This window comes from Bombina bombina, chromosome 11, assembly GCF_027579735.1.
Source record: "Bombina bombina isolate aBomBom1 chromosome 11, aBomBom1.pri, whole genome shotgun sequence".
Lineage (NCBI taxonomy): Eukaryota > Metazoa > Chordata > Amphibia > Anura > Bombinatoridae > Bombina > Bombina bombina.
The window spans coordinates 126,595,132-126,610,599 of record NC_069509.1 but is presented as its reverse complement, the minus strand read 5'-3'; the positions used below and the strand labels follow the sequence as shown (position 1 = coordinate 126,610,599).

Here is a 15,468-nt window from a genome sequence, read left to right as displayed (position 1 = left end):
TGTGTGTTCAGGCAGAATACTTATGTAGGGCTATGAAAGAAGAATAGTGTAAGGTGAGAGGGGCACTGTTCCATGTATATTCGTGGTAATTTATCTTGAGCTGTGTGAAACTGTTGGACCACTTCAAAAACACACCTTTACATTTTTAACACATTACATCTCCCAGTGGCTTTTTCCCCCCCCCTTTATGTAGTTGGGTCACAAGGTATTCCACCATCCCACAGTTTGGAAGTTAAGTAATCTCATCAGCCTCACCGGCCTCTATACCCCAGGGCAATTGTCCTCACTGGACGAAGACGGGTAAGGGTAATGGGGTATGACCTACTGACACAGCGTTCAGCAGGAAATGAAGGGGATAGAGACCAGCACTGCACGATTGTATTCAGTGTTGTTTGGTATCTTGTGCAGACAGATTTTATAACTATGCAGCAGCGATTATATCCAGTTTCTCATTAAGCTGCAGTCTGTATACCCAATTCAATTCTCTAAGGTTTCTCTCATACAGCGCAGCTCAAGCGTTTCCCAAAGTGTGTTGACTAACTTAGTAGTTCCTTTTTGCAAGGCTAATGTTCTCTGCTGCATAGGTCTCCCATATAGAACTGACAGGCAATAGAGATCACTGGTGCGTAAGCTTTTGGGTTTATATTTAATTAGAAAGTCATTTAAGGGTATTGTAGGGAACTTTCTTGTGTGAGCTGACCTCCTTCCTTTCCCCTCTCCTCCCCAGTACATATGTAAAAGGCAAGTGGAGCTTTTTCAGCCAGATCGTTTTGTATAGGGCTGCTGCTAAGATGGCGGCTTTTCGCGCCTTTCACTCTCTTCCCGCTCCCTTGTATTAATGTCGTCTCCCTAGCCCAGATCTGTTTTGCAAAAGTCGTTATTATAGCAAGTGAGCAGTGTCCACAGTGTCCCCAATATTCTCTCACCTTTCTGATGTGCTGCTGCTGAGTTGTTAAGTTTGATCGGAGGAGAGGGGAGTCCCGCCGCGTACTTCTCCGGTGTCTCACAGAGTGGCAATGGCGGCTCCGGAGCGGAGCCCCGACCCTCCGGAGTCGCAAATCAGCTGCCAGTAGCTTAATGTCGTGTGGGTTGAAAGTTTTAGATCCCTCGGCAGTGAAATAGATAGTCCGTATCTGTAGCAGGCGTGCGCCAGATGTTTCACCTCTCTCGTTCCTCTAGATTTGTAATAGCGCTTGCTGCTGCCAAAAATAAAGTCACTATTCTCTACCCTTCCTTTGCTTTCACCAAAGTAGTCTGTTTAAGATGGTTTTCTGGAAGTTGTGACAGGTATTTTTATTAAAATTAAACTTTTTCCTGAGGAGCCTCTGCAAAGTGCTTCCTCTCTGCTCGGCAGATAGCTCCGCCCCCCCCCCCCCCCTTAGGGTTTATTTTATAGGTATTTAGTTTTAAATAGGAATAATTTAGTTAATTATAGTAATTTTATTTAGATTTTTTTAAAATTATATTTAAGTTAGAGGGTGTTAGGGTTAGACTTAGATTTAAGGGTTAATACATTTAGTATAGTGGCGGTGACGTTGGGCGGTAGATTAGGGGTTAATAAATGTAGGTAGGTGGCAGCGGCAGATTAGGGGTTAATATTTAACTAATGTTTGCGAGGCGGGAGTGCGGCAGTTTAGGGGTTAATATGTTTATTATAGTGGCGGCGACGTTGGGGGGCGGCAGATTAGGGGTTAATAAATATAATGTAGGTGGCGGCGATGTTGGGGGCAGCAGATTAGGGGTTCAAAAATATAATGTAGGTGGCGGCGGTGTCCGGAGCTGCAGATTAGGGGTTAAAATTTTTATTATAGTGTTTGTGATGCGGGAGGGCCTCGGTTTAGGGGTTAATAGGTAGTTTATGGGTGTTAGTTTACTTTTTAGCACTTTAGTTATGAGTTTTATGCTACAGCGTTGTACCATAAAACTCATAACTACTAACTTTTATTTTTTTTTCAAACAATTTTTTATTGAAGTTTCAACACAGAATAATATACAAAGTTCACCCATCAGCAGCATATATATCAAAGCATTACACACAGTATCGTAAAATATAGGTCATCCTATAATACTAAACAAGGGATACAACTTCGTCTCTCAAGTCTGTGCTAATAATAAAGTATTGAAGAAGAGAGAGTTAGAATTTTCCCTCTAGGGGTATAAAACAGCATGTCTGGGTTGTATGTGTTTGTGTGAGGGAGGACAACTGTGAGAGGTAGGTATGTGTAAGTGACATTGTGTGCCATGTCCTGATAATGTGAGAGATAGATATGAAATGGAACTTCAGTTTTTGTTATAATAAATGAAAAATGATCCCAACATCTATAGAGAAAATATTTTATACCATTCTATTACAGTAATGTTAAGATGTGGGGAATTAGCTTTTGTGACGGCCACACGTAGGCCAAAGAGTCTAGAGAAGAGAGGGAAAATCAGCGGGCAAGAGTTGCTCGTATTATAGGAAAAGCTGGGAAAAAGTTGGTGAGAGGTGGGGGAGGTGGAGCCATCAACATTAAGATAGTAGCGTATCTAGGAGAGAGGGTATACAGCGTGAGTAGAGGGGTAGACACCTCCAACAGTAGGTATCTGAGGTTGGGAAGAAAAAGCACCTGTTGTTTGATCTAGGGTTACTCACCGCATTACTTAGATGAACATAAAGTTGGGGCATATGAGATTCGGCATTTTAAAATGTACACAAGGATAAATCATCCGTATGTTGTTAGAGGAGTAAGTTAGCCAAGTAAATAGAGCTGTACATAGGGATGGATGTGTACAATTCTAAGCAGGCCTTTGAGCTCAGGTAAAGAGAGGGATATAACTGAGGTGGGCGTACTCAATTAACAAGAAATATTAGACTAAGGCTAGATGTAGTATATATAACAGGAGATTTATTAGGCTTGTGAGGCAGGATGTGAGTAGATTGCAGTGTAGGAAACTATCTGTGGGTATGTGAACCGCATGACTCCCATATCCCTGCGTGTTGGCATAAATAAAATCCTGTATTTTAAAATAGGAGCTAGTGGGGGCCTGGTGCTGTATTGACACAAAATACATCACATTTTGAGCCTCTAGGTGTGAGCAACATACAGGCGAATTATAATGATGTGACATAATATATGGCCCAAGGGTTAACATAAGAGTATAGGGATGTAATGTGCTTTAGGATAGTAGGGTATGGATAGTAATTGAGCATATTATTGCTATAAATTAGATAACTATAGAAGATGCTTTGTCAATGGTTGAGAAACTAGAGGACTCCCTCCAAGATTTGCTGAGGGAGTAGGAAGGGTAGCCTGTGTTTTCTCCCTCTCCTCTCGTGTCAGCTAATGAATACTTTTGGTATATACTCAGAGGTCTGGGTAGTTTATAGATGGAGAGACAAATTGGAGAGCATATCCCCCAACAGTATTGTGTACAAGGGAGAAGTACCCATACAAGTCTTGCTTTCTTTCACATTACACAATGTATAACAACAGTATACAGTGATCTAATTCATTACCTAGAGCAGATATATGTAGAGTTCTATGGGCTATTGATATTTATGTCGTAAAGGAACCCTTAGTTGTAAGCATGCTATCATAGGTGGCGGACCCAAGGTAATCACTATAGCAGACGCGATTGCTCCTATCACAGGAAAATTACCTGTAAAGGGTTGCTCTTATATTAATCCAGATATAGAAAAGAATGTTGCTAGGTAGAGAAACCCATAAATAAATTGACTTTCTTTAACAATCAGACCTTCTGTGAGCATAGATATACACAGAGTAATAGTGCAGCTGACATGTAAATGGCTCTTGTAACATCACTAAAAAAATAAAAAATAAAATCTCAACATAGGACTAAGCAAAATGTAAAGTCACCAGTGAAGATGCCATAGTTATATGCAATAGTCAGAGTTGAATGGGTGGCAATATTAATAGGCTAGCCAAATAAACATAACCTATGACAAATGAGCTAAATAATGCTGCTTGAAACTATACTAAAATTCTAAACTATATAGTCATCAGTTAAATATGTACAGCAATTATGGAATAGCAGTATAACCCTTTTAAGTGAGATTAGGAGTGAAGTCAGCAAATAAGAGCATGACTCCAAAAACAACAAAGGGTGGCCCCCTCTACTAGGCATATAATTTCAGTGTGCGTGATCCAAATTAAGCAATATCGCAACAAATTCAGGTGACATATAATGCTAATACAGATTATAAACAATGATGAACATGTGAGCTGCTATGTATGCCATCTACAGAACGAGCCATAAATGATGTAAATAGTATAAAATTAGTCCTCCAACTTACTCCTGTAACATGTAGATCTGAGGGAACTCTTAGTAAGGAGCTAACAATAAGCCCTCAGCTAGTGTACTAGGGGTAATACAGTAAGAAACAGTTCAGAAGCAACATAGACATAGAAGATATATAGAAGATATATCGATTAGAGAGTAACTTGGATAACAGGAGGATACATTTCTGCAGTATAAATCTGTGCTAATTAATTTAATCTTGCCGTGCCACAGTCTCAAAGAGATAAGACAAATTCTACAATGTTCTGAAGGAGGATAGTCTCATTATATCCAATCCTAATATCATCATCCAGGAGATCTATTATCAAGAAGTCGGTATCCTAAAATAGAACAGACATTACTTTAATGGTAGAATCTAGTTACCCCACACCAGTTCTGATTAAAGATGTGGATAACCGCAGAGAGAGCTTGGGGCAAGCTTCCTTCAGAGCCCATGTAGAAAAAGGGAGGGCTGCAGATGACCAGATCCATCCGGGGCTAAGATCTCCTTCGATCTGCGATATAGAGAGGTGACTACCATAGGACAGTGTAACCAGGCTGAGTGGACTGTGTAAATGCTCCGTTAGCAGTGTATCCCCCAACATTTGAGCCACTTCAGTATTCACTGGTGACTCCAGTAAGCTGACAGGGTGAGAGCTCTCAATGGCTACTTCCGTCTCCACTGTGTGAGCGTCGTCGGGTTCAGACTCCCTCCGTTGTGTGCTCTGAGAGTATAAGATGCCTGCCGCCAGGGGACAATACCGGGGCCCCGCTTCACCTCCCCGGACAGCAAAGGCAACAGAGTTGGGATCGAGTGAAGTCGCTGTAGAGAGAGTTTCCACTGCTGGATTGGCTCTGACGCGTAGCGCATCCATGCAGTCCGCATTATGCTGGTCCAAACGGGCAGACGGGTCTTTTAGCAGTAAAATAATAAGTACCATCTGTGTACTGTCTCTTAATGCTAGCAAGCACGCTGGGGTAGGCTTCTGTCCACCTGAGGACTTGAGATGTCACTGATAGCAATGGAGGTTTTTGCACCGTTTGTTCCTACCGCTTCTAAGTAAATTAAGGCTCCTACGCTATCACGGCTCCAGCCCGTATGGTGCTCCTTCTGTGAGTTTTAAGAGTAGTTATTTAGAGGCTTATAGGATCCTTGGGGTAGATGGAGGTCAGGATAGAGCTGTAGAATTTGTTATTAAGCATCTTTAAGCTGCCTTCCTTTCAGGAATTGATCTAGCGTTAGAAAGATGGTAGGAGGGTTATAATAAAGCAAATTCTAGCTTGTCTTGGATCTGCTGATGGTCCAGTAACATTTTTATAACCCATCTGCTTCCTTAATAGCTCTTGGCTCCTATATTATATTTAGGAGCTCTGCAGTGTTGCATCCATTCTCTTTCCAAGCTAGCTCTGCCCCCCATAACTACTGACTTTTAAATGCGTTAGAACTCTTTGAGGTAGAGGGTGTACCGCTCACTTTTTGGCCTCCCAGGACAGACTCGTAATATCAGTGCTATGGAAGTCCCATAGAAAAAAGACCTGTACGAAGTTTACGTAAGTCGTTTTGCGGTAAGGCCAAAGAAGTGTGCGGTGACCCTAAACCTTCAAGACTCGTAATAGCAGTGGGCGTAAAAAAGCAGCGTTAGGACCTCTTAACGCTGCTTTTTTACCCTAACGCACAACTCGTAATCTAGCCGTATGTTTTGTGTTTTCTCTTTTTCCCTTTGAGGAACTGAGGACCATGTACTTGATATCCTTTTAAATAATCTGTTACGTTTTGAAGAGACAGGTTGATCAAAACAGATATGGGTACCTCCAAGTCTAGTGAAATGTGCTAAATTAATTCAGCAAATAAAGGATGTTACCCTTTTCTAGGTTGTTTCAGCTGCAGTAAAATAATTAATAATAATTTTTAAAAAAATGGAAGATATTTTACCTCAACATTTTTTCAGCTCAAAAGAGTAAGTGTTCTGTGATCAGTTATTCTTCAGCTATTGTCCAGCTGCAAGTTGAAAATAAAAAAGAATAGACAATCAGCATCAGCAGTGCTTAGGCTATGCTTTGTTTTACTGTGGTCTCATGAGATTTCATAGTAAACTTCCTTAAAATTATAAGGGAAATAACAAGAAATTGTGAGGTAAAATATCTTCCTTTTTTACATAGAGATGTTCAGGTGATATTTTCATGTCAGCTTTTTACAGATATGCTGCATCAGTTTAAAATGCTTTAACATTGGGGTACCATGTCCCTTTTAAGAGTTAAGTTATATTCACCTGTAGGTATAAATTGAATATCCACATGATTACACCTGACATTTAGTGGCTTTTTTGAGGGGGGGTAATTTAAAGTGCTTCTGCTTTTGTTTTTTAGTACTGTAAAGTTAGCAATCCAAGGACAATTATCAAGATTGTTATGCGACAGCATTATCATCAGAATCTTAGCATCCTAGCAGGAGATCTATTGGTAGATTATAATCTATAAGGGCAACACACATATCAGGGCCCCTGTGCAAATATCCCAACTTCAAACCTACCAATCCTAGAAATCATAGCAACTAAAACCGTTGGTTTGCAAAGCAGATTCAAGTTCATTTTTTAAATAATCTACATCAATAAAATTAGCTCATCATCATGAGATAGAATGTGCACATTTAAAAATTAAATGTATTCATTCAGACCCATTTCCCTCACAATAACCTAGAAATAAAAGTGCATACAGCCAGATTCACTTGGTTTACTCAGGAGCAAGACTGGACCATAAGGACGAGAACAGCATACAGTAGACACATAACATGTCAAACTTACTAAGAAGATGGAGAACCCTGACATTGTCTTGACTTGAACGATAACCATCGGGTTTCATCCAAAAAAAAATCAACCACAGGTGACAGGTCATAGATGCATTGAGGAAGCACCAGGGATAATCCTCAAGTCTATAAAACTTCCTGTATGTTGGGGCAACTTGAGAGATCCTCAACCTTGAGGTGCTGGACCTTTTTAAATGAAAGCCTGCTTTACTGAGAGGGGTGAAACTGTGTCCATCTGTGAAACATATCAAAACAGTTCTGCTGGCACAGATATCTAGCTTGACCTACCATATAGAAAATAGGTTGAAACTCAACTCGCTCAAGCATGAAAGGGAGGGGTTATATGTTGGGTGGAAATCAACACCCTCCGATTTACTATTGATTCCAACTGTTAGAGACCAGATTTCCTACAAGTACTTATGGTTCTACGATTGTGTGAGTAATGTTCAAATATATATACACAGTGCTGGGAATGTCCAGAAGTAAGAAAGTGCACTGACAACTAAGAGATTAGGCAAAAACCATTGTGTGAGCAAGTAACATTTTCTTTTCTAACTTGTTCTATATCCAAAACTCATCCATAAAGAAAAAAAAAAAAAAAGAAGCTATTAGTCCACTAAACTATCTCCCTGCCAAATTTCCAAACTGTATGATTGCTAAAACAGTAATGGAAATCTAGCCAACGTGTTTTATAGTTTTCACACTAACAATAATAAAAAAAAATAAGTAAATAAAATAATAAAAAAATTAAATAAAAATATTATATATATATATATATATATATATATATGTGTGTGTGTGTGTGTGTGTGTCACAACTGTAAAGAGTTATTGGGCAAATGCAAATAGCTGCTGTGTAGTGATAGATAACTGACCTTTCTGTATTCCACAGGTGAATGTATAGTACGGCCCTCTCAACCAGAAGTAAATAGCCCTAGACCACCCCCAGGCATGCAGATGGCCTTCCAGCAGCAGCATCAGCAGCCTAGCAGAGCAAAAGTTGCACTCCCGCCTTCCAGGAACCCAGTACTATTAGTAACTAAGAAGATTGTGGACCGAGCCATTCACCTACAAAAAAAGGTACCACTTGCCTTTAGAGTAATAACAGTTGGGTGAAACAGGTAACCTTTAGTTTTAGATTGAATACTTACTGTTATGTTAAAAAGATAAACATTCCATTATATTATCAAAAAGTGTTTTAGCCAACAATGAGGTCTTACTCAATATATATATATATATATATATATATATATATATATATATATATCCCTAGTGCATAGTCAGAGCTGCCAAAAAAAGTCTAGAACATTCATAAATCCACTCACTACACTCCATCTAGTCAAATCAATAAACTTTTTATACACAGATATGTTATGTATATGTTTGTGTGTGCATATATTGTATGTGTGTATTAGGGCTGTATCCACTAATCAGTAAGATTGATCATGAAACTTGTTGTCAACTAATCTCATTATTGATTAGGCGGTCTCTGATTAGTTGGTCAGTTGTACGGCCCCGGCTGCTTCATTGTGATGAACTGCTGCACATGGTGTGTGTATATATATGTGTGTGTGTGTGTGTGTTTGCCCTGAAACGTCACTATGGATTAAAGCAATTTAATTTGTTTCACTTAAATCCAAAGAATGCTGTCTCATTATGATATTGAATTTATTCTGTCAGTGAGAGTGCACCTATTGGGACTTTGTGTGTATATATACACACACAAGAGAGATGGGGCAAGGATTAAATAGCAACATCTTTATATAGCTCTTAGTCATTAATAAATATACAGGTAGCCCTCAGTTTACGCCGGGGTTAGGTTCCAGGAGGAATGGTTGTAAATCGAAACCGTTGTAAATTGAAACCCAGTTTATAATGTAAGTCAATGGGAAGTGAGGGAGTTAGGTTCCAGGCCCCTCTCAAAATTGTCATAAGTAACACCTAATACATTATTTTTAAAGCTTTGAAATGAATACTTTAAATGCTAAACAGCATTATAAACCTAAAAATATAGATTGTATCATCATCAAACTAAGTTTAATGAACAAAAACATTTGCTAAACATCACCTAATAAAATAATCACACAACAGACTGCATCATCATCAAACTAAGTTTAATGAACAAAAACTTTTTTTACTTGAATTTTTCTGCAATCAGTTCTCTGCATTGTTAGCATGTTAGATAATATTGGGTCTGCACCTATGCTATGCATTTCAATCTGCAGTGATTAATAAGCAGTTAGGCACCCTCACCTCAAGCTGCTGGACAGGAAGATAATAGGGAAGTGCCTGCTAAATTTTGCTCGATAGATCTGGTCTGATCTGTTTACACAGATCAATTTAAGGCTGTTAAGTGGCATAACTTTGCTGCAAAACAAGCGGCCAGTTCCATCTACTGGCTATTTTAATTAGTGCATTGCTTTCCAAAAGCTTTTCAATAGCAGTCACATGACTGAAAAAAAGGTTGTTATTCTGAAACGGCGCAAATTGAACCGGCGTAAACCGAGGGCCACCTGTATATAAAAAACAGGCCTCAGTACGGATCCCTGGGGGTTTCCACTTATTACCTTTTGTCCAATGATCCATTTACTACTACTTGTTCCTCCCTTTCTTTTATCCATGAGCTAAAATTTTCAGATATTCCCAGTCCCTTAATTTTGTACAATAATCTCTCATGTGGCACTGTATCAAACAAATCCAAGTACATCACATCAACTGATTCCCTTTTATCTATATTTTTACTTTCTTCCTCGTAGACTCTACAGGGAGTGCAGAATTATTAGGCAAGTTGTATTTTTGAGGATTAACTTTATTATTGAACAACAACCATGTTCTCAATGAACCCAAAAAACTCATTAATATCAAAGCTGAATAGTTTTGGAAGTAGTTTTTAGTTTGTTTTTAGTTATAGCTATTTTAGGGGGATATCTGTGTGTGCAGGTGACTATTACTGTGTATAATTATTAGGCAACTTAACAAAAAACAAATATATACACATTTCAATTATTTATTTTTACCAGTGAAACCAATATAACATCTCAACATTCACAAATATACATTTCTGACATTCAAAAACAAAACAAAAACAAATCAGTGACCAATATAGCCACCTTTCTTTGCAAGGACACTCAAAAGCCTGCCATCCATGGATTCTGTCAGTGTTTTGATCTGTTCACCATCAACATTGCGTGCAGCAGCAACCACAGCCTCCCAGACACTGTTCAGAGAGGTGTACTGTTTTCCCTCCTTGTAAATCTCACATTTGATGGTGGACCACAGGTTCTCAATGGGGTTCAGATCAGGTTAACAAGGAGGCCATGTCATTAGATTTTCTTCTTTTATACCCTTTCTTGCCAGCCACGCTGTGGAGTACTTGGACGCGTGTGATGGAGCATTGTCCTGCATGAAAATCATGTTTTTCTTGAAGGATGCAGACTTCTTCCTGTACCACTGCTTGAAGAAGGTGTCTTCCAGAAACTGGCAGTAGGACTGGGAGTTGAGCTTGACTCCATCCTCAACCCGAAAAGGCCCCACAAGCTCATCTTTGATGATACCAGCCCAAACCAGTACTCCACCTCCACCTTGCTGGCGTCTGAGTCGGACTGGAGCTCTCTGCCCTTTACCAATCCAGCCACGGGCCCATCCATCTGGCCCATCAAGACTCACTCTCATTTCATCAGTCCATAAAACCTTAGAAAAATCAGTCTTGAGATATTTCTTGGCCCAGTCTTGACGTTTCAGCTTGTGTGTCTTGTTCAGTGGTGGTCGTCTTTCAGCCTTTCTTACCTTGGCCATGTCTCTGAGTATTGCACACCTTGTGCTTTTGGGCACTCCAGTGATGTTGCAGCTCTGAAATATGGCCAAACTGGTGGCAAGTGGCATCTTGGCAGCTGCACGCTTGACTTTTCTCAGTTCATGGGCAGTTATTTTGCGCCTTGGTTTTTCCACACGCTTCTTGCGACCCTGTTGACTATTTTGAATGAAACGCTTGATTGTTCGATAATCACGCTTCAGAAGCTTTGCAATTTTAAGAGTGCTGCATCCCTCTGCAAGATATCTCACTATTTTTTACTTTTCTGAGCCTGTCAAGTCCTTCTTTTGACCCATTTTGCCAAAGGAAAGGAAGTTGCCTAATAATTATGCACACCTGATATAGGGTGTTGATGTCATTAGACCACACCCCTTCTCATTACAGAGACGCACATCACCTAATATGCTTAATTGGTAGTAGGCTTTCGAGCCTATACAGCATGGAGTAAGACAACATGCATAAAGAGGATGATGTGGTCAAAATACTCATTTGCCTAATAATTCTGCACTCCCTGTATTTTGGTTGCTTTGACATGAGCTATTTCTCATTTCTGTAGACGTCCTTTAGGCTAAATACATAACCATAAAACACAATACCATGTGCAGGAAGTTCATCAGAGTGAAGCATCTGGTGCTGTGCGCAAACCAGCTAATCGCAGACCAACTAATCAATTATGAGATTTGTTGACAACTATTCTCATAATCGATTATAACGATTAGTTGTTGTAGCTCAAAATAGTTCAATTTGTTATTTCTTTAGCATTGAAAGTATATATCAGTCTATTTTGTTTGCATTTTTGTGCTTTAAGTTATATGATCTCTCCCCGTATATATCTTTTACGAGCTTCCCAAACCGTCCTCAAAATCTACATCCATTGCTGTGTTTAGAGTGAAGTACATGTTTAAATAATCTGCTACATTTTGAAGAGACAGGTTGATCAAAACAGATATTGGTACCTCCAAGTCTAGTGAAATGTGCTAAATTAATTCAGCAAATAAAGGACGTTACCCTTTTCTAGGTTGTTTCAGCTGCAGTAAAATAATTAATATTAATGTAAAAAAAAAAATGGAAGATATTTTACCTCAACATTTTTTCAGCTCAAAAGAGTAAGTGATCTGTGAACAGTTATCCTTCAGCTTTTGTCCAGCTGCAAGTTGAAAATAAAAAAATGAATAGACAATCGGCATCAGCAGTGCTTAGGCCATGCTTTCCTTTACTGTGGTCTCATGAAATTTCACTGAAATCTCATGAGATTCCATAGTAAACTTCCTTAAAATTATAAGGAAAATAACAAGAGATTTTGAAGTAAAATATCTTCCTTTTTTACATAGAGATGTTCAGGTGATATTTTCTTGTAAGCTTTTTACAGTTATACTGCATCACTTTCAAATGCTTTAACATTTGGGTGCCATGTGACTTTAAGAGTTAATAGGTATATTCACCTGTTGGTATAAATTGAATATCCACATGATTAAGAGGTAACACCTGACATTTTGTGTGTTTTTTCGAGGGGGGGGGGGGGTAATTAAAGTGCTTCTGCTTTTGTTTTTTTCTACTGTAGATTCCACTTATGACCTTTTGTCCATTTATTACTACTTGTTCCCCTCTTTCTTTTATCCATAAGATAACATTTTCAGATATTCCCAGTCCTTTAATTTTGTACAATAATCTCTCATGTGGCACTTTATCAAACACCTTTGCAAAATCCAAGTATATCACATCAACCGATTCCCCTTTATCTATATTTTTACTTACTTCCTTGTAGAATCTAATTAGGCTAGTTTGACATGATCTATTTCTTATAAAATCATGCTGATTTGAACTCATAATCTTGTTTACACAAATATACTCATCAATTTAATCCCTTATGATCCCTCCAAGTATCTTCCCCACTATTGATGTCAGACTAACTGGTCTATAGTTTCCTGGATAAACCCTGCTTCCCTTTTTAAAAAGTGGGTCCACATTAGCTAGTCCTGGGGTACAATGCCTGAGGATAATGAGTCTTAAAAATATACAGTAGAGGTTTTGGCTGTAACAGTGCTAAGTTCCCTTAAAACCCTTGGGTGTATTCCATCTGGTCCTGGAGTTTTATTTACCTTAACATCCAGTTGTTTCCTGATATACCCTAGATATAACCCAGTTATTAGTATGGGCTTGTATGTTCTAGTTTGTTTCAATGTATCAGTTCCTCTCTTGTTTATACTGTACTGAAGAAAAGAATTGGTTTAGTGCCTCAGCCTTCTCCCTGTCACTGTTAATCTTATATACATATGTAGATACATACTGTATATTATCGAGTCTCTCTTGATATATAGCTATAGCTAATTCGTCTTAAAACCCCCCAAAAACAAACCTTTCCTTCTATTTTGTTTTAGGTGATCTCTCAGAATGGTTTTACAGTCCCAGCTACTGGTGGTACTTATTTAGTATCTTCCTCTGTTCCCTCACAACCACCAACAATGAAGACGGCAGCGATACCATGTACAGGAAGTCAAACTACAACTGTGGTAGGTTTCTAGCTGAAGGTCTGAGCGTCTACAGTCCTTTTTTTTTTTTTTTTTTTTAACACTCTGTATTTTGAAACCAAGAATAAGCTAATTTTACCTTTTAATCTAATTTCTCACTGTTATGAAGCAATTTTAGACTTTGCCCTCTCTGATTTAAAGGGTCATTAAACACTAAATACAATTCATGCATCAGCCTCTAATTATGGGTGCCACCATCTTGGAACCTAGGTTACACTGTAGGTAGTTGCTGCACATGTGCAAATATGCCAGCAGTGGAATGCAGTAAAAAGCTGAATTTTAACATGGCAGCACAAATGACTAAAGAGAGGGGTTGACAACCTCAATACTATGCTTATAAAATATATTTAGAGCTTGTTTTGTCAAACAAAAATTATTTTGAGCCTGAAAATGCGCACACGATTATAAGCTCCTATTTATCAATGTGCTATGCGCCTAAAAACTCTTGAAATTCGTTTGTAAAATGCTACCAGTTTCATTGCGCTTTTCATTGCTTTTGTGTGCCTGAAAAAGGGTTACATTAAATTGCTTCTGTCAGATCATCAATTTCTCTTGTAAGGTGTATCCAGTCCACGGATTCATCCATTACTTGTGGGATATTCTCCTTCCCAACAGGAAGCTGCAAGAGGATCACCCACAGCAGCGCTGTCTATATAGCTCCTCCCCTAAATGCCACCCCCAGTCATTCTCTTGCAGCTCTCGACAAGGGAAGTAGCTAGAGAGATGTGGTGAATTAATGTAGTTTATCTTCAATCAAAAGTTTATTATTTTCAAATGGTACCGGAGTTGTACTATTTTAGCCTCAGGCAGAAAGTTGAAGAAGTGTCTGCCTGAGGTTTTTGATGATCTTAGCGTTTTGTAACTAAGATCCACTGCTGTTCTCACACATAACTGAAGAGATGGGTAACTTCAGCTGGGGGAATAGCGTGCAGGATTACCTGCTCTGCGGTATGTGCATTTTTAAATTTTTCTAGAGAGATGATAAGCTAGAAAATGCTGACAGTGCCGGATTTATTTAAGGTAAGCCTGATTACAGTGATTTAATAATGACTGGTATCATGCTTGCTGTAAAGGGTAATATTTTTGTTATTTACTCTCATTACTTAATAGATATAACGTTTGCTTAGCGCAGTAGTTTTTGCAGCTTGAGACATCCAGCTTCCCTGAAGGAGTCCCCTGAACATATAGGACCTCTCTAAAGGGTTTTTGTGCCTTCCAAAGTCGTTGTATGGGCAGGTAGGAGCCACAGTAGAGCTGTGGCAGTTGGTTGTGACTGTTTAAAAACGGTTATATCGTTTTTTTGATCCGGTTTTGAAACTAAGGGGTTAATCATCCATTTGCAAGTGGGTGCAATGCTATTTCAGTCTATTATACACACTGTAAAAATTTCGTAAAATTTACTGCTTTTTTCATTGTTTTGCAGTTTCTGTGATTGTTTTTTTTTCTCTTAAAGGCACAGTACCGTTTTTATTTTTTGCTTGTTCACAGTTATTAAAGTGTTTTCCAAGCTTGCTGGTCTCATTACTAGTCTGTTTAAACATGTCTGACATAGAGGAAACTCATTGTTCATTATGTTTAGAAGCCATTGTGGAACCCCCTCTTAGAATGTGTACCAAATGCACTGATTTTACTATAGATTACAAAGACCATATTCTGGCTTTAAAAAAATTATCACCAGAAGAAATTGACAAGGAGGAAGTTATGCCGTCTAACTCTCCCCACGTGTCAGAACCTATAACTCCCGCTCAGGGGACGCTAAGTACATCTAGCGCGCCCATTGTGTATACCTTACAAGACATGGCGGCAGTTATGAATCATACCCTTACAGAGGTATTATCTAAACTGCCAGGATTGCAAGGAAAGTGAGACAGCTCTGGGACTAGAATAAATACAGAGCTCTCTGACGCTTTAGTGGCTATGTCTGATACACCCTCACAATGTACTGAAGCTGAAACAGGGGAGCTTCAATCTGTGGGTGATTTTTCTGATTCAGGGAAGATACTTCAACCTGATTCTGATATCTCTACATTTAAATTTTTATTTTTTTTT

At 38.9% G+C, this 15,468-nt stretch overlaps 1 protein-coding gene across 2 annotated transcripts in view; it reads left to right on the top strand.

The window, feature by feature from the left end:
• Positions 1-15,468, top strand: part of LOC128642004 (uncharacterized) — an 86,561-nt gene that overhangs the window by 48,389 nt on the left and 22,704 nt on the right. For both annotated transcript variants that reach the window (XM_053694640.1, XM_053694639.1), the window contains exons 3-4: positions 7,973-8,160; positions 13,270-13,401. In XM_053694640.1, coding sequence (XP_053550615.1) covers positions 7,973-8,160; positions 13,270-13,401 — 320 coding nt within the window. The remainder of the gene's footprint in view (positions 1-7,972; positions 8,161-13,269; positions 13,402-15,468) is intronic.